Source organism: Staurois parvus, unplaced genomic scaffold (genome assembly GCF_062004578.1).
Source record: "Staurois parvus isolate SC_StPar_1 unplaced genomic scaffold, SC_StPar_1.0 ptg000669l, whole genome shotgun sequence".
Taxonomy (NCBI): Eukaryota; Metazoa; Chordata; class Amphibia; order Anura; family Ranidae; genus Staurois; species Staurois parvus.
In genome coordinates this window covers 1455446-1473718 of record NW_028318465.1, presented here as the reverse complement: position 1 = coordinate 1473718, position 18273 = coordinate 1455446, and the positions used below count along the sequence as shown (strand labels likewise).

At 44.6% G+C, this 18273-nt stretch overlaps 1 protein-coding gene across 1 annotated transcript in view; it reads left to right on the top strand.

Annotated features, from left to right (window-relative positions):
- Window positions 1–677: 677 nt before the first annotated feature.
- The window catches only part of LOC149447810 (thiol S-methyltransferase TMT1A-like), a 53547-nt gene continuing 35951 nt past the window's right edge, over window positions 678–18273 (top strand). Inside the window, exon 1 of the mRNA XM_089652028.1 lies at window positions 678–1222. Coding sequence (XP_089508154.1) covers window positions 725–1222 — 498 coding nt within the window. The 5' untranslated portion in view covers window positions 678–724. The remainder of the gene's footprint in view (window positions 1223–18273) is intronic.

Sequence of the window (18273 nt, the reverse complement as noted above, 5' to 3'; positions counted from 1 at the left end):
CAGCCTTAGCCATCCCTTTTTTTGATCAGATGCATTATTTACCTACCAAAGGGGATTTGCTGCACTAAAACTATCGTCTACCCTATACATCATTGCATTAGGTATTCTGAAAAGCCAGTGTAAGGATCAAGTCATTATAAAAAATATGGGTTTGACCAATATTTTTTTTGCATAATAATTCTTCACAGTCTGTATAACTGGGAGTTTGGCAGGGGTCTGTCCTTTGCCTACATACAATGCTAAAAGTTGTCTCTCATTCCCATCTCTAAAAATTAGGAGGCTGGTATCAGTGTATGATCCTTTTAATCCTCTTGAATTCGAAAAGGTTTACCTTAAAGACACCACAGGAAAATATGATCATTTGCTGTTCTTTGGCTGCTTTATATTGAAGATCCATGATATATCGTCTGCTTGTTTCTGCAACTAAAACATTCTGGGTACTGTGTGTGGTTTGGAACCTTAGCCTGAGCCATGCAGGACCACTTGTTAACCTGACAAATGCTATCTCTGGATTTTTTTGTTGACTGCTAGAAACCCTGTACAATGTTACAACTGCATGACTGCTGAATAGAGCTTTCCACAGTGTTAGCATTGTGCATCACTCCTCTCCCTCCATAGCTCAGAGGGGTGGATCTATTTAGCATATCTAGGAATACAGAGCTGAAGCTGGCCTGAAATCATTCTGTCTAAACACTGCCTGCTGCTGCATCCACAATCCTTTAATATGTCTGCAATTATTTTTATTTTACAGCTCATAATGGCTATTTTAATGCTTCCTTTCTATATCCTTTACTACCTTGGAATCTGGGGTTTCATAGTAAAGAAAATATTTCCCTTGTTTGTATCCAGAATCTCTGTGTCATATAACAAGGTGATGGAAAACTATAAAAAGCGGCTATTTAGCAACCTATCTGACTTTGCAGGCTCCTCTAAAGAGCTCAGGCTTCTAGAGGTCGGTTGTGGCACAGGTGCCAACTTCAGATTCTACCCCAGTGGATGCAAAGTGACCTGCCTGGATCTTAACCCAAACTTTCAAAAATTTTTCAGAAAAAGCCAAGCAGACAATGACCACCTAAAATATGATGGATTTTTGTTGGCATCAGTGGACAACATGACGTCAGTGGCTGATGCCTCAATGGATGTGGTTGTATGTACCCTGTTGACTTGTTCTGTGCCAAGCACACCAGCAGTACTGAAAGAGGTGCAGAGAGTCCTCAGGCCGGTGAGTTTTAAGATTACAGCAGCTCTCAATGTAGCACAAGTTGGAAAGCAAATGGTAATAATTGATTGGTTGCTATAGGCTTTGTTGAACTCTGAACAATAAACACCCAGGTGCACTTTCCAGCTCCTCTATTATAGTAACTTCTGCTGTCTTCCTGCAAAGATTGCTAAGCTCAACCGTTTAACCATGGAGGAACCCTTGAAATAACTTTATGGTCTCAGGGAAACGCTACTAATAATTATTATATCTACATCTTACAGTGCATTAGTGTAATGGCCATTGGAAAGAATCTTTACATTTGTGGCCACTGAGAAGAATCTTCTGTTACAAATAGCTAAAAAGACCATTTTTTACTATTTTTAATATTAAAAGGTAGACATTTCTTATTGCTCAAGGAAGCCCTAGCTACCTCTGCGGCAGCCCTAGGGTTCCATGGAATCATGGTTGAGAAAGGCTGCTCTACAGGATTATTATTTTATTCAAGTTCAAGTCTGTTTTCTCAGGTATCTGGAACGCTTTGCTGCAACAGCAAAGCACACAGCTAAAAACTACAGTTAGGGTTACAGGTCAGCATTATTTGTATTACATTAAATCTTTCACTGCCGGCCAGGTCCATATGGCATACAGACCTACAGCACAGCTTCTAGCAGGCCAGTTCCATATGGCATACAGACCTACAGCACAGCTTCCAGCAGGCCAGGTCCATATGCTGTATGAACCTGACATTTCTCCGTCTTCTATAAGCACATGGTTACTTCAGTAGTTATGAGCTTATAGCAAAACTGTTCAGCAGACTCTGCTGAATAAACCAATAGCTCTAGGCTAACAAGCCACTAATCAGAGCTATTTACCTAAAATGTGAACCACCCCCACTGCTTCTCTGCCCCTTTTTCACCAGCTTCTTGCTGCCTCTCCACATCTCTGCCTGGCTGCTAAAATGCCCCCCCTTCCCCCTTACTGTCCCTTTCCTCTTCTTCACCTATCTCCCACAGCACAGATTATTTCCCCTGCTAACCACGATCTCCTGTAGCTTCCATGCAGTTGCTGGCTTCCCTCCTCTGCCCTCCTTCCGGCTTCTGGTGCTGCAGGGGTGCCACAGGGGCTAAAAATATCTAAATAATTTCCCCCTGACGCTGTGCCCACCCTTCTGTGGACCCCTCTCACCAATCCCTGGCAGCACCTCCATGCAGCTTCTCCCTCCTCCCCCCGCTGGCTGCAGCTGTTGCTGGGGCAAGAGATCGATGTCAGGATGAAGAGTGGAGGAACTCAAACATGTGTTTACCTGCCCTCTTCCTTTCCAGAATGAACACAGTGAGCATGAATGAACACAGTGAGCCCATTTTAACCCCATTTTTATGGACAAATGCTTCGCAACCGCTTGCATTGCACGTGATTGTGGGGCATTAGGGGAGCTTCCCCATTGACTTGAATATGTAGTGTTATAAGCAAGGGCGGACGGACCATTTGGAAACTCGGGCACTGCCCGAGGGTCCGGGGTCAGTAGGGGGCCCCATGAGATGCCTCTGGTACCTTTTTCATAGGCTTTTTTGAGTTTGGGCAAGCACACAGGGGCCCCATGATCCCCTATTGCTCGGGGGCCCCATGAGTTGTCAGTCCGCCCCTGGTTATTAGTCAGGTCAACTTTGCCACAGGCGTGAAGCAAAACATCACAGTATGTAAGCACCCCCTTCCGTTGCCTATTTCCTATTTTTGCTGACCCTAAGGTCTAAGGCCTTGTTCACATAGGGCATACAACAGCGAGGCCGTGTTTAGCTGCACAGGTGTTCCATGCATCCCCATTCATTTCAATTGGAACACAGCGACTGCATGGACACTGCTCCCAACTTGACAACCGTGTGGGTGTATGTCCCTGAACACCATGTGGGTGAATGGCAGATGGGGAGCAGCGGCTTTGTCCTTGCAGCTGCTGCATCCCAATTGACATGAATAGGACCACATGCACAGGGATGCACAGAACACTTGTGCATCCCTCTATGTAAACACAGCCCTCCATGAGCATACGCACTAGTACACCACATGCGAATGAGGCTTTAGTAGGAATTCTGTAAGTTGTTGTGTTTATGTGTGAAGGATTCAGTGTTTTTGTGTTGAAAATAGCAATTTGATAAAGATTTGTGCAATTATTTGGGGGCCTAAAAAATCAGCAGCAGTTTCTTTTTATTCTCCTGGTTTTATGCTTTAAGAAAATGTATGGTTTAGGGTGTCTTACAAACTCTGAAAGCTATAAGTAAAAATGAAAACCTACAGATTTTTAGCAAAATTTGATTGTTTACAGGTTTGCATGCCTTCGATTTTCACCATTTCACTAAAAAAGTGCAATTTAAAATTTACAAATATTTGTTATGAACTCAACACAGGTTTAGCTTTTATGTTTAGTAGAAATTTAGCAGTAATTTTTGTAAATGTTGCTGTGTTTTTATTTGCTAATAATGATTTTAGTGTATTTTTCAACTAAAATATTGCTTTGATAAACATTTGCGCAAATATCAAGGGTCCTTTAAAAATCAGTAGCACCTCCTTTATATTTTACTGGTCATGTGCTTTCAAAAAATGTATGGTTTGTGGGGGCTTTTAAAAACTCTTAACTACTTGCCTACAGGGCACTTATACCCCCTTCCTGCCCAGGACAATTTTCAGCTTTCAGTGCTGTCACACTTTGAATGTCAATTGTGCGGTCACTGAAAATCTTGAAAAAAAATGTTTTTTCTTAGTTTCTGTTATAAAATTTTGTAAATAAGTGATATTTCTCCTTCACTGATGTGGGCTAATGAGGCTGCAGTGATGGGCTCCGATAGGCGGCTCTGATGAGGAGGCACTGATGAGGAGGCACTGGTAGGTGGCACTGATGGGCATTGACAGACATCACTGATGGGCACTGAAAGGCAGTACTCATATATGACACTGATAGGTGGCACTGACTGGCACAGATAGGTGGCACTGACTGGCACTGTTAGGTGGCACGGATAGGCAGCACTAATAGGCACTGATAGGCAGCACTGATGCGCACTGATAGACGACACTGACTGGCACTGATAGGTGGTACTGATTGGCAGCACTGATAGGCGACACTGACTGGCACTGATAGGTGGCACTGAAAGGCAGCTCTGATGGGCACTGGTATGTGGCATTGATATGCACTGGTAGGCACTGATATGTGGCACTGATGTGCACTGACAGGTGGCATTGATGAACACGGAAAGGTGGCACTGATAGGGGCTACACTAATCATCAAGGCACACTTATCATCAGTGCCCTGATGATCTGTGTACATGTCCCATCTGAGTAATGCCGATTACCTGCTCTCCTCTCCTCACGAGCTGTCAGCATGACAGCATTTGCCGAAAGGCTGGCATTTCCTTATTTACATGTGATCAGCTGTGATTGGACACAGCTGATCCAATGACAGAGCCGACGTCTTCGGCTCTTTCCGTTGATCGGTGATCCGCTGTGTCCCAGGGACACAGCGCACTACTGATTGCCGCGTTGCGCGCTCCGGGGGGGGTTAGAGTGGGATGACATCATATGACGTCCCCCCAGAACCAGAGAACCGTCTTGTGCCTGTCATTACCTTATATGGCGAACGGTAGGTGGTTAAAGAAGTCAGGGAAAAATATAAAAACAATGGAAAAGTTGCAAAAATGGTCTGTCCACATGAGTTTAAAAGTGAATCACGGGGCCTTGCAGCAAAAGGGTTAAACTTTTGTTACAGATACTAAATATTCTTTACAGATTCCAACACTTTTTCTGGTTCTTTAATTGACAGACGTGGAAACCACATCTGTAGGGTTCAGACCTGAAACCTGGAATGCCAAAACAAATGAGAAACCATTATTTGGGACCACACACTTACAAAAAATGGAATTTATAAAGCAAGTAGCCAACAAAGAAAAGCATATATCTCATTGGGTCTGCTGTCCTTTCGCAAAATGAGCGTGTAAGTTTGTAACTTACTGTAACGGAACCGGTACCCGACCGCACTTGGGTATATTCCGTTATCCTGCAGCTTCCCCTGTCCGAACACCATCCACGGACCACGCCCTTGAAATCCCTCAGGAAAATAGACAGCACCCAGCTCTTAAAGCAGAAAGCCAACTCTTTATTTTAACACAAAACACAGAATATATACAGAGGGCGGGGAAACACAACCAGGAACAGGAAATACATCATCAGCCCGCCCTATCAGTGGGAAGGGCTACAGGGAACCACCCCAACCAACCCAAGACACAGAACAATGGGATGAAACACATGGCAAAGGATATTGACCAACCCCCACACCAATACTACTCCCACACCAATACACAAACAGTACATCCCATAATAGTTGGCTGGACAGGAAGACACAGCACAATGGGGGGTAGCACATGGCAAACAGACAATGGACAGCCATGTGGCCTAGACAAAGGAACACACACTATACACAATACTGGGACATTCACATTCACACCCTGTACCCCTTAACAGGCACAGGGTGGGTTAAACATAATGAGGGGAACATGAGCTGACCAAGCGGTCCCCCCACCCCCAAAAGTCACTCCCGTCACATATCTCCCCTTTCGGCAGGAGAGTAACGCAGGAGTAGATCCCAGACGGATGTACTCTGAAGTTACTCTGCACCTCCAGTCTCTCAATGCCAGCACCCGCACAGTACCCCATGCATATTGTCCCACACCAAGCGTTACTCACCCAGCCAACCTCTGCCTCTCCCGTAGAACATACCTGCCGCTGGGGAGAAGTACGGACTGGTCCTTCTCCCGGAAATCCTCTCAGCCGCTGGAAAGAAGACAGGGTGGCTGGGCCGCCTTCATCCTTCTGTGGGGGATCTGGGCCAACTGCCCAGCATCCCTGGGGTATCCAGATGGTGGCTGTAGTTGCTAGGCAGAGGCCAGCGGCGCTCTGCCCTGTTGCCAGCACTTCTGCTGGGGACCCCACATCTGCTCCGGCTAACCGTAGGGGAGGGAGGCCGGCTTCCTCCCCTCCCAGACTGTGGATCTGCTGCTGGGATGGAATTCCACTGTCACTGTCCCCCTGGTGCACAGATCCTGGCTTGGGAGGGAAAACAGTTTCCTCCACTCTGGCTGACTGTGGGGGAGAGAGGACAACAACCTCCTCTCCCTTCTCACCCTGGGCCTCTGAAACTACCACAGGCATGGGGCAGAGGTCCTGGACCCTCTGTCCGGTTGTCAGCACTTCAGCTGGCAGCTCCCCGGCTGGTTCCTCCTCAGAAAAAAAATCAATCAAATCCCCAGCCTCTGGAACTGGGGTTTGGGGATCGGGGCTCACCATCTCCTGTTCAGGGAACTCAGGAGACATTACCAGTGCTGGGCAGAGTTCAGTGCTGTTTGGCCCTGTTGCCAGGTCTACAGCTGGTTCCTCCTCAGCTGAGAGGTCTACCAGATCCCCAGTCTCTGGAATTTCCACTGATGACTCTTGGGCATGCTGCCGAACATGTCCTAGCAGCTGCCTGTATGCCCTTTCTAGATCCAGTTCTTTCTTCAGCAGGTATTCCAGATCTGGTTTAAGTTCTGAGACCCCTGTGAGACCGAACATAGCCTCTCTGCCTTCTCGTAACTCCTTCAGAGTAGGTTCTCCTCTATCACCAAACACAATAAGGTCTGTAAGGCTCTCCCACAGCAATCCAGGCCCACCAAAGTCAAGTCCCTCAGGAGAGCACTCTGTTGACACCCCTAAATATTCCTGCTCTGCGTACCACCGCAGAGCTCGATATCGATTGTCCAGTTCTATCTCCTGCTGGACCAATCTGTCCAACTCAGCCACTCATTGCTCCTGGGGTTGCTCTCCCAGGAATGGCATCCGTGACTTCCGATGGTCCCTGGCCCGTTCCCCTGGGGTTGGGTAGCACTTGCCTTTGTCCATACCAGCAGCCTGGACGGCTCCTCTCCAAAGCACCTCCCAAATCTGCTGCCTGAGCTCCAGGTACTGATCCGTAGACACAGTCCTGGGGTATGTTGCAAGAATGATCTGCAGCAGCCCTGGGAACTCTGATGCCAGGTCCATATCTCCACTGGGGTGACTGATGTCTTTTCCTGCTCTTGAATCCCGGTGGTGGTTTGGATGTGTTTACAGCTGGAAGCACAATCCCACCGCTTGCCACCAATGTAACGGAACCGGTACCTGACCGCACTTGGGTATATTCCGTTATCCTGCAGCTTCCCCTGTCCGAACACCATCCACGGACCACGCCCTTGAAATCCCTCAGGAAAATAGACAGCACCCAGCTCTTAAAGCAGAAAGCCAACTCTTTATTTTAACACAAAACACAGAATATATACAGAGGGCGGGGAAACACAACCAGGAACAGGAAATACATCATCAGCCCGCCCTATCAGTGGGAAGGGCTACAGGGAACCACCCCAACCAACCCAAGACACAGAACAATGGGATGAAACACATGGCAAAGGATATTGACCAACCCCCACACCAATGCACAAACAGTACATCCCATAATAGTTGGCTGGACAGGAAGACACAGCACAATGGGGGGTAGCACATGGCAAACAGACAATGAACAGCCATGTGGACTAGACAAAGGAACACACACTATACACAATACTGGGACATTCACATTCACACCCTGTACCCCTTAACAGGCACAGGGTGGGTTAAACATAATGAGGGGAACATGAGCTGACCAAGCGGTCCCCCCACCCCCAAAAGTCACTCCCGTCACACTTACCTTTAGTGCAGAGTGGTGCTTTGGCTTCTAGTTGTACCCCTCTTTGTATGTAACCATAACATCAGCATGTTTAAATGAACGCGATACTAAACTCTGGTTTTAAAATAACATTTTATTCAAGTATGTATTCTTAATTCAAAAAACATATCTTCTTATGCTGTCAGTCCCTTCCATGTCTCCAAATCCATGCAATGGACCAACTTTCTATTAGAAGGTGACTATGTTTGTTCATGGACTATGGACAATGAAAATGATAGTGTGCATAGAGCAGTGCATATGGCTGCAATTAACATGCTATGTTCATTCCAAACAAAGGGAAGTGAGAGGGGAAAGAAGAGGTTCAGGAATTCACGGATGATGTTGCAATGAGGTAAAAAAAAACTGTTTAACCATTTCCGGCCCAGCCGTCATTTTACTATAGGCCTCTTGTCGATCCGGGAGGGCGTCATATGACGTCCTTCCCGGATCGCGCTTTGCGTGTGCCCACAGGGCCATGCTGTGACAACATCTGTCATCGGCCGTGTACCTTGGACATGGCCGATGACAGATCTGTGTACCAGCCCCGTTGCCAGTACCATGTGACTTACTGTGACCAATCACAACAGGTCACATGACAGTTGTAAATAGATGGCTTCCTTTCATGCCATCCATTGTATACAAGTGTGTCTAGCTGTGAATGGTCATAGCAATCACATGCACAGGCTGGGCTATTCACAGCCCATCTGTGTCATGTGATTATACATGGCCAATCACAGCTAATCACAACAAAAAAGCCTGAATGAATTGATTTCATTCAGTTAAATGCTTGCTTATAGCAAATAAATTCTTTGCTATAAGCAATCTAATTGTGTAAAAAAAAAAATACTGATCACTTCCCTAAAGTAGTACAATGTTACTATGGTAACATTATACTACTTTTGTCATAGTGTAATATGATAAAGAATCTTAATAAAGAGAAAACAATGTAATAACAAATAAAAAAAATAGAAAATATTTTTTAAAAAATGTAAAAATCATACTTTTTTTTTGTACTGTCACCAGTCAGTGTCCCTGATCACCGCCACACCAGTTATACGATGATGCTGTACTGCACTGGTGACCGTATGAAAAAAATAATTGTGAAAATAACTGTTTAATTTCTTCATTTTCCAAAAAATAACAAAAAAATTACAACTTCAAAAAACTCGCCATGCCTCTGAAATACATGAAATACATGTATGAAATAGATCGGACTGTCTACTTTGCAAAAAGGGGTCATTTGGGGGATATCTGTACTGTTCTAACATTCTTGGACCTCAAGAAATTAGATTGGCTGTCACTACTTCAGGATTGATCAATATTCAGATATACTGTATCCCATAGTTTGTGAAGTCTATAACTTTCCTACAGCCTAAATAATAAATACTGATTTGGATTATTTTCCCTGCAGAAATGTAGTAGAATACATCTTGACCTAAATGTATGAAGAACAATTATCAATTTACAACTTTTATAACATTTTTCAAAATTTTCGGTCTTTTTTTGTTAATTTAGCAAAAAATAAAAACCCCAGTGGTGATTAAATACCACCAAAAGAAAGCTCTAGTTGTGTGAACAAAATGATAAAAATTTAGTTTGGGTATAGTGTAGCATGATTGCGCAATTTTCATTCAAAGTGTGAGAGCGCTGAAACCTGAAAATTGGCCTGGGCAGGAAGGGTATAAAAGTGCCCGGTATTGAAGTGGTTAAGAAACAATTTTATGTAAAAAACTACAGGGCCATTAAGTAGTGGATGTGTATACATTTTATTTGGAGAATAAGAATATTGTATAGTATCACTTTAGGGAGTACAGAGCCAGAATTGTTGAATGAATTGACTTTACTACTCAGTTCTGTAGTCTTTATTGATGAGCCAAAGATAACTGGCTGTGGTTTGAGGTAGATTTGTAAAAATGACTAAAGTTAATTAGAGTCAAATGTTAAAAGCAATAATGGTCATTTTCTAGGATTATAGGTAAGGGAATGCCAAACCAATAGAATGGGGGTGCTGGACAATGCCCTGGAGAACCAAAGTAAACATGTGAATGTAGTCTTACAAAGAAAAAACATGGCGTTTACCCACTTTAAGACCAGCATATTAACCACTTTTTCTACTAAGGCCATTTTTCAGTACTGTGATACTTTGGCTGGTAATCAGTCATGCAACACTGTACCCAAATACATTTTATACTATTATTTTGAGAAAGAGCTTTATTTTCGTAGTATTTAAAGCGGTTCTAAAGGCAGAAAGTATTTTACCTTAATGCATTCTATGCATTAATGCAAAAACTTTCCACTATCTGTTCCTCCCCTCTCCCAAACACTTACTTGACACTGCTCTCAAGCTACCGCACCACTGTCCCCACCACCAGCCCCGCTCTTCTCTCTCTTTCTGCATTCATGGACTTTACTGCTGCTGTTAGTCAAATCCAGTGGGGAGGGAGTGGGGGCAGGGCCAAGTCACGCTGTGTTTATCTATAAACACATACAGCCCGAATTAGGATCAAGCCCACACAAGTGCCCCCATAGCAAGTGGCTTGCTGTGGGGGCACTTGGAGAAGAGGAAGAGCCTAAAGCACCAGCAGGGGACCCAGAAAAGGAGGTTCTGAGATGCTCTGTGCACAGAACAAGTAAGTATAAAATGTCTGTTATTTTAATTTTAATAATATATGTTTACAATCACTCTAATTACCCCTTTTTTTTTTATTTCTACTATATAAAAGAAAAAAGACTGCATTTTTTTAAAAAACCTGTAGGCCTATATTTAGGCATGTATTCTGCTACAAATCAGTGTATATTATTTAGACTGTGGGACAATTATAGAGTCTACAAATTATGATTTACAGTATATATTTGACATTTATAAACCCTTTGAAAACCCAGCCTTCACCCTGGGTCTCAATCCTCACAATTTTGTCTGGTGGATCAACAAAGGCCTGTTATGCATTGCAGATATGTGTGGCCATAAAGGTGTCTTGTCTTACAAGAAAAAGATCAGCTTCCTGACATGGAAATGTATCAGTATTCTCAGATAGTGCACTTAACTGCTCTAAAACGCACTTCTGATTTGAATTCCTCCACTCCAATGAAGCATTTATGTAACAACTTCGACAAGCACAGCGGCCACATATCTAAACTTTATAACATGTTGACTTCAGTTCAGCTAAGCTGTTCTACATGGAAAATTGGTAACAAGACATGGGTGAGACGTTGGAAGTGGAGGATTGGTGTATGATGGCATAGTACATATCTAAAACATACATGAATACCTCATTAATTGAGGCGAACTATAAGGTTTTCCGGAGGTGGTACTTGGTACTGGTGAGAATAGCATCTTGTGTCCCAGGAGCCTCCCTATTGTGCTATAGGGAATGTGGCCTGGAAGGCACAGTGTTTCAGACATGAAGGACCTGCCCGAAAGTGAAGAGGTTTTGGATCCGCTTGTATAGTTTTATTTACTCTCACTGGGACACACAAAGACTAACGGCATTCATCTTTGTAGCAGCCAGAATCTCTGCTGCTAGGTCATGGAAATCCCCCATGATTCCACTTGATCTATTGAAGACCGAGCTATCATGGATTATGGTAAAAGAATGTCTTTCTGTAATTTTGCATGATAAGTTGTCTTTCTTTGAAAAGATCTAGAATCCCTGGATTAAACACCTTTTGGATTCCTCTTGAGATGAATCACATGACCCATATATTGGCCACATAGGGTGTACTTTTTCCTCCCAACTTCTTTCTTTACAGTTGCTTCTTCTTTCTTTGCTCTGTTCTTCCTTCTTCCTGATTTTTGTATATGCTTCTAAGGACAATAATTACCACATAATGTGAAGCATGTGATAAATATAGGTTTGCACACAGTGGGTGTGAAGCCTAACTAAAGTGGTTACTCACTAAATAAGAAGGGTATGGGAAAGACTATTTCTGCCACATTGCTGTTCCACTTTCTACCCTCCCCACATCTATGACACTTTTGGAAGAGTAGTGTAGATTTACATCTGTGTTCTAATAAATTAATTGTTTGATACTTATGTTTCCTGCGTTGTGTTCTGGGTAAATTTGTTTGTACTGGAAATCAAAAAATTCATGTATAAATTCTAATGTTCTGATTGCCAATCTCATTTCTTGAGACCTGGCTGAGTGAAAGTTACTGCACACACTTTAAGGAACACAAGTATAGATACCTTTAACTAAACTGTAAATTAGTATAAAGACATAGACACAAGTCTGTTTAGTGGTAAATGAACTCAATGTATTGGTACAGGTTCGAGTAAACGGTGGTATGAGCATAAATTAGCATACAGAAGGTAGATTCAGACATATCTGCTAGACAGCATGATCACTGAGCCAAGGTAACAGAGTTCTGTACCAGTAGACTGGAGTTAACTCATGAATCAGTAAAGTCAGCAATAAACAGTGCATATACGCATTAACTGCAATGTGACTAAAAATATTATAACTACTCTAGATTGCACTTTAGGAGGATGGCTAGGATATGGTGCAATGTCCCATAAAAGGTACCTCTTAGCATAGGCAATAAGTATAAGTCTCTGTGTAGCAGCTATAAAGGGGCAGAATTTAATCCTAACTCTTCAGCTGGCTATCATTGGAGCCCAATAGTACCATTGGTGCGCATGAGAATAGTTCTAGTATAGCATGCAGGTGCAATAAGGCTACTAGAGGGCTCAGTCTCTCTAGCAGCAGATAGTAAATCCCCAGAGTAACAACTCACCAGTCACAGTGATATTACAGCTCACCATCCGGTCACACACAGAGATTAGTCCACTCTCTGCTCTGTACCCAGGTGTCTCTGGCTATCAGCACATCTGGACAGTGATGTGCACTCTCTGGGCTCCCTCACACCTAGCTGTGTCCTGAGTAGCCTGAGAAAATGCAACTTTTCCCCTCCCCCTGGCAATCTCCCTCTGGGAAATGCAGTTCAATGGTCAATAGAAGTCCACAGTATGGCAATAATACCCTGTGGCTCAGAAATATTACACGATTGTTAAGAGCCCCTAATTGTTAAAATCAACATGTTAACAGAGGGTATAGCGATCTGGTGAATCAGTCAGATGCAACCCCGAATGGTGTGGGTAAACACAGTCCCACAGTGTTTGTTTCCCAAGCAACAACAGAAGGTAAGAGCACAAACCTTCAATGAAGCCGCACATTTGTGGATGCATGGCCTGTGTTTCACAGAGTGGACTTTATAGGCACTACAACAGTATTAGTTAAAATTTTTGCTTTATTGAACATACATAGACGTACAAAATCATACATACATTGAACATACATAGACGCATTAAAATCCTCTGCATAGAGTCTACTTCCCCAATGGAGTTGTGCACTCAGTACAGTTACAAATCATGTAGGTACAAATAATATTGATACATCCACAATAAGAATATACCATAACCCGATAAAGGGTTTGAGAACAGATATTCTGATATCAATAGCTATCACGTACCTGGTGATGGAGGCCATTGGAGAGAGGGCTTCCCTTGCAGCTAAGTTCCAGACTCCCCTGAGAGTGACAGTGGGAGTCAGTCGCCTGTAGGAGTGCTGGTTGGTGGTCCACTCAGAAGCACAGCTGGTGCACGGAGATAGGTCTGCAGACAGGAGGCGCCTGTGCGTGGTATGCAAGTCTTTCCGGGATTTAGATGTTTACTGGATAGTCGGTTCAAGCCAAGGTCAGGTACCAGATGGGAATCAGAGCAGACGTATTCAGATGGGATAGCCGAGGTCATACACAGAGGAGCAAGAGAGAGAGTATCCGTAAGCCAAGCCAAGGTCAGATCATGGGTAAATCAGAGTAGACAGGTCCAGGAGCACGCCGAGTCGGTATCAGGAAATCACAGGTCACAATCCCAGGAAACAGGCACAGAGAGCTAGAGATCATCCAGCAACTTGAGGAAGTGATGAGCCTCCTTATAAAGGCCGTCTGGCACCAAACTGAGGCTGATGCGTGCTTCTGGCAGAAATTCCAGATCTTCCAGAACTTCTGCCGTGGACAGGACCTTGACAGTGCCCCCCCAAAGGGCAGCCTCTGGATGCCCACCTGGGTCATCTTTTCAAGATACCTGGAACAAAATTCTTGGAGAGGTCTGGGGGCATGTACATTGCCCTTTGGTTCCCAGGAACTTTCTTCAGGTGGGTACCCCTTCCATCTGACCAGGTACTGGATTTGTCTTCCCCGCCTTCTGCAGTCCACAATTGCTTCAACCTCGTATTCCATCTCCTCCCCAACTGTTATTGGTGGAGGAGTTGGTTCTACTCTCCCTGGAAAAGGATCAGGAACAGCTGGCTTGAGTAGGGAGACATGGAAAACTAGGTGGATCTTGTATGATTCCAGAAGGAACAGCTCAAATGCCACTGGATTGATTTCCCTCTTGATCCGGAAAAGGCCAATGTACCTTGGACCCAACCACGGGAGTTTTAGATTGGCAGTTGATAGCCAAACTTTGTCTCCAATCTTCAGAGTAGGGTTTCTTCTCAGTTTCCTGTTTCTTATAATCAGCCTGGGATTTCAGTATAGACTCTCGGAGGACTTTACAGTTGTTCTGTAGCATTAAGAGTCTGTCCTGTACTGGGGGTACCGAAGCTTCAGAAATGGTGTCAGGTATGAAGGAAGGGTTGAATCCATATTTGGCGACTGGTTTGTAGCAGAATGGACTGAATTGTTGTAGGCAAATTCTGCCAATGGGAGTAGGGATGCCCAGTCATCCTGAGAAAAAGAAGAGAAGCACCGTAAATATTGCTCCAAAGTCTGGTTCATTCGCTCCATTTGCCCATTACTCTGGGGGTGGTAGGCGGACGATAAGCAGAGTTCCACCTTCAGGGCCTTGCAGAGGGCTCTCCAGAACCTGGATGTAAACTGCACCCCTCGGTCTGAGACGAAATAACTGGGCAGACCATGTAACCTGACAATCTCTTTAATGAAGGTTCATGCAGTCTCTGGTGCGGATGGAGTACCCACCATTGGTAAAAAGTGTGCAATCTTTGATAGCCAATCCACTACTACCAGAATGGTATTAAACCCCTCTGAGGGCGGCAAATCCACAATGAAGTCCATTGTGACCATCTCCCAGGGACGATCAGGAATGGGCAGGGGCCTCAGCAACCCCCAGGCCTTGGCTTTGTCTCCCTTGTTCCACAGACACACTGAGCACAACTTCACATAGGCTCTACAGTCATGATTCAAGTTGGGCCACCAGAAGGATCACTGGATTAGTTCCATTGTCTTACGGGCTCCAAAGTGTCCAGCCAGTTGATGGTCATGGAAAGCCCTGAAATCTTGAGACCTCACTTCTTGGGATACAAAGATTATCCTTGTGCCAAAGAAGACTATCCTGCCTTCTAAGGGAATCTTGTTCAGGTTCAGGACATAGTGCAGAGGCTTGCTTGATCAAAGACTTTAGGCTGGGTTGGATCAGCAAACAATTTTGGGTCGACAAAATGGTGTTGGGGGGAGAAGGCTCCTCTGGGTCCGGGAACATGCGGGAAAGGGCATCTGCCTTCCCGTTCTTGGATCCTGGGCGGTAGGTTATGTGGAAGTTAAACCTGGAGAAATATAAAGCCCATCTAGCCTGTTGAGGTCTTAGGCGCTTGGCGGACCTTAGATACTCCAGATTTTTATGATCTGTGAAAATCATAATTGGGTGGCTGGCTCCTTCCAAGAGATATCTCCATTCTTCGAAGGCTATCTTAATTGCTAATAGTTCCCTATCACCCACATCATAGTTCCTTTCGGATTGGCTCAGTCTTCTAGAACAAAAGGCTATTGGGTGAAGCAGAGCCTTTGGGCCCTGGCGCTGGGAGATTATGGCTCCTGTAGCAACTTCAGATGTGTCCACCTCCAGGATGAAGGGGAGTGTTGGCTCTGGATGCTGTAACACAGGAGCGGAGGTGAACTGATCTTTTAATTGCTCAAACGCTTTTTGAGCTTCCTGGCTCCAGCAAAAACGTGTATGCTGGTGGGTGAGTTGAGTAATAGGGACAATGACTGTGGAAAAGCCCTTAATAAATTTCCGATAGAAGTTGGCGAAACCCACGAACCTTTGGACCCCTTTCCTGTCTGAAGGTGCAGGCCAATCCAGGATAGCAGATACTTTCTGAGGGTCCATGGAGATTCCCTCGGTGGAAATTATGAGCCCCAGGAACTGGAATGACTGCTTCTCAAACTCACACTTCTCCGCCTTGGCGTACAAGCCATGCATCCTTAGATTGTTTAGCACTTTCCTCACATGATCACGATGGAGTTCCAGTGATGTAGAGAAAATTAGGATATCATCCAGGTAGACAATCACAAAAAGGTCAAGGTACGCTAAAGATGTCATTCACAAAGTGTTGAAACGTAGCAGGGGCACATTACATAGCCCAAACGGCATCACTAGGTACTCAAAATGTCTGAAGCGTGTTCTGAAGGTGGTCTTCCACTCATCGTCCTCTCTTATACGGACTAAATTGTAGGCCCCCTGTAAGTCCAATTTAGTGAACACTTGGGCTGTTCAAAATCTCTGAAACAACTCGGGCACCAGAAGGAGAGGATACCGGTTTTTAATGGTAATTTTATTAAGTTCTCTGTAGTCAATGTAAGGTCTGAGAGACCAATCCTTTTCTACAAAGAAAATACCATCCCCGGCAGGAGAGGAAGAGGGGCGGAGATGTTTACTGGGTAGTCTGTTCAAGTCAAGGTCAGGTACCAGGTGGGAATCAGAGCAGACGTAGTCAGATGGGATAGCCGAGGTCATACACAGAGGAGCGAGAGAGAGAGTATCCGTAAGCCATGCCGAGGTCAGATCAGGGGTAAATCAGAGTAGACAGGTCCAGGAGAACGCTGTGTCCGTATCAGGAAATCACAGGTCACAATCACAGGAAACAGGCACGGGAAGCTAGAGATCATCTAGCAACTTGAAGAAGTGATGAGCCTCCTTATAAAGGCCGTCTGGCACCAAACTGAGGCTGATGCATGCTTTTGCGGCCATGCAGGGTACTGACAGAAATGCCAGATCTTCCAGAACTTCTGCCGTGGACAGGACCCTGACAATAGCTATAATAACTCGACATGTTTTGCGATGATATTGCTTCTTCAGGAGTTCGATTTCTACATAAAGAAAGTGATATAAGTTTGTAAACATATTATGTTAACCAGTATTCATTATACAGATCAATTAGATAAATTGGATATACCTTGATCCACAGGCATCAGAGTGGGGGTTAGGGAGGAGGATCTGGGGCCCTCCCAACCAGAGCCAGTCAATGGGGGGATCCCAACAAATAAAGCAAACGACAGCCCCTCAAAAGGCTTCCTAACGTATAAGATATGAATACAACTGTTAAAGAGACATGATAAAAACCTCCAGGATAACAGTTAGGAGTAAGTAAATATAAGGTTTAAACTAACCTTCGTACAATTAGTATCATCAATTCCAGGCCAATTAAGGCACATAAGGAATAAATCAACGGTGTGTTGGTATAATATAAAAGGTATAATCACATATCCAGTTCTGGTCCAAACAAGATATGTACAGAACCCACTGGTAGTCAACAAGTATGATGTATGGGAGGGTTCCCTAAAAAAAAGGACATAACCAAAGGGCAGAAAAGTGCTTCACCATTAAATTGTCACATAATAACATTAGTGGCATCTAATATGCAGGAAGGAAAGGTAAAACAGAATATACAATCCTACCTATGAATAAGGACGGTGAGCCATAAAGGACAAAGATACTTCAGAAAGTGGCACAATAATTGCGTTAAGATGATCAAATAGGGTCATTCAGAGTTCCATCTGTAACAAGCCATGATAACTAATCATTGTCCCATAAACACAGTCCAACCAGGGACACAGAGTTCTCATTTTTCAGTTGTTTATAATCAAAGAAGCTCCAGTGTAACTATACCATTAAGTATGATTTACCAACCATAAAAGGTCCCAGAACCAGCAATTATTGAGGCCTCTAAAGCCACCTCGCAAACCAGGGCCTGTCTAAGAACACCCATGCTGTCCCAACGCTGTAGCCTAAAAGACCACCACAAGCCGTCTCAACTTAAGGGATCCCAGTGCGGGACACCCGCGAAGCCGCAGGGCTGCACGTGACATCACGGGACAGCACCACGCCACGACCCTACCACAACAATGGCAGTGGGCGTGTGCAGGCCGGCGACACTAGTGGCCACTGCCAACCACCACTGCGCACAAAAATGGCTGGGAAGCATCGCAAAACAGAGCCCCAATCCCAGCTAACTGGGAGGGGTGATGCTCAGTCACGGCGCCACTGGCCGCCCACCAACTAAAAAGGCCATCAGCAGGAGT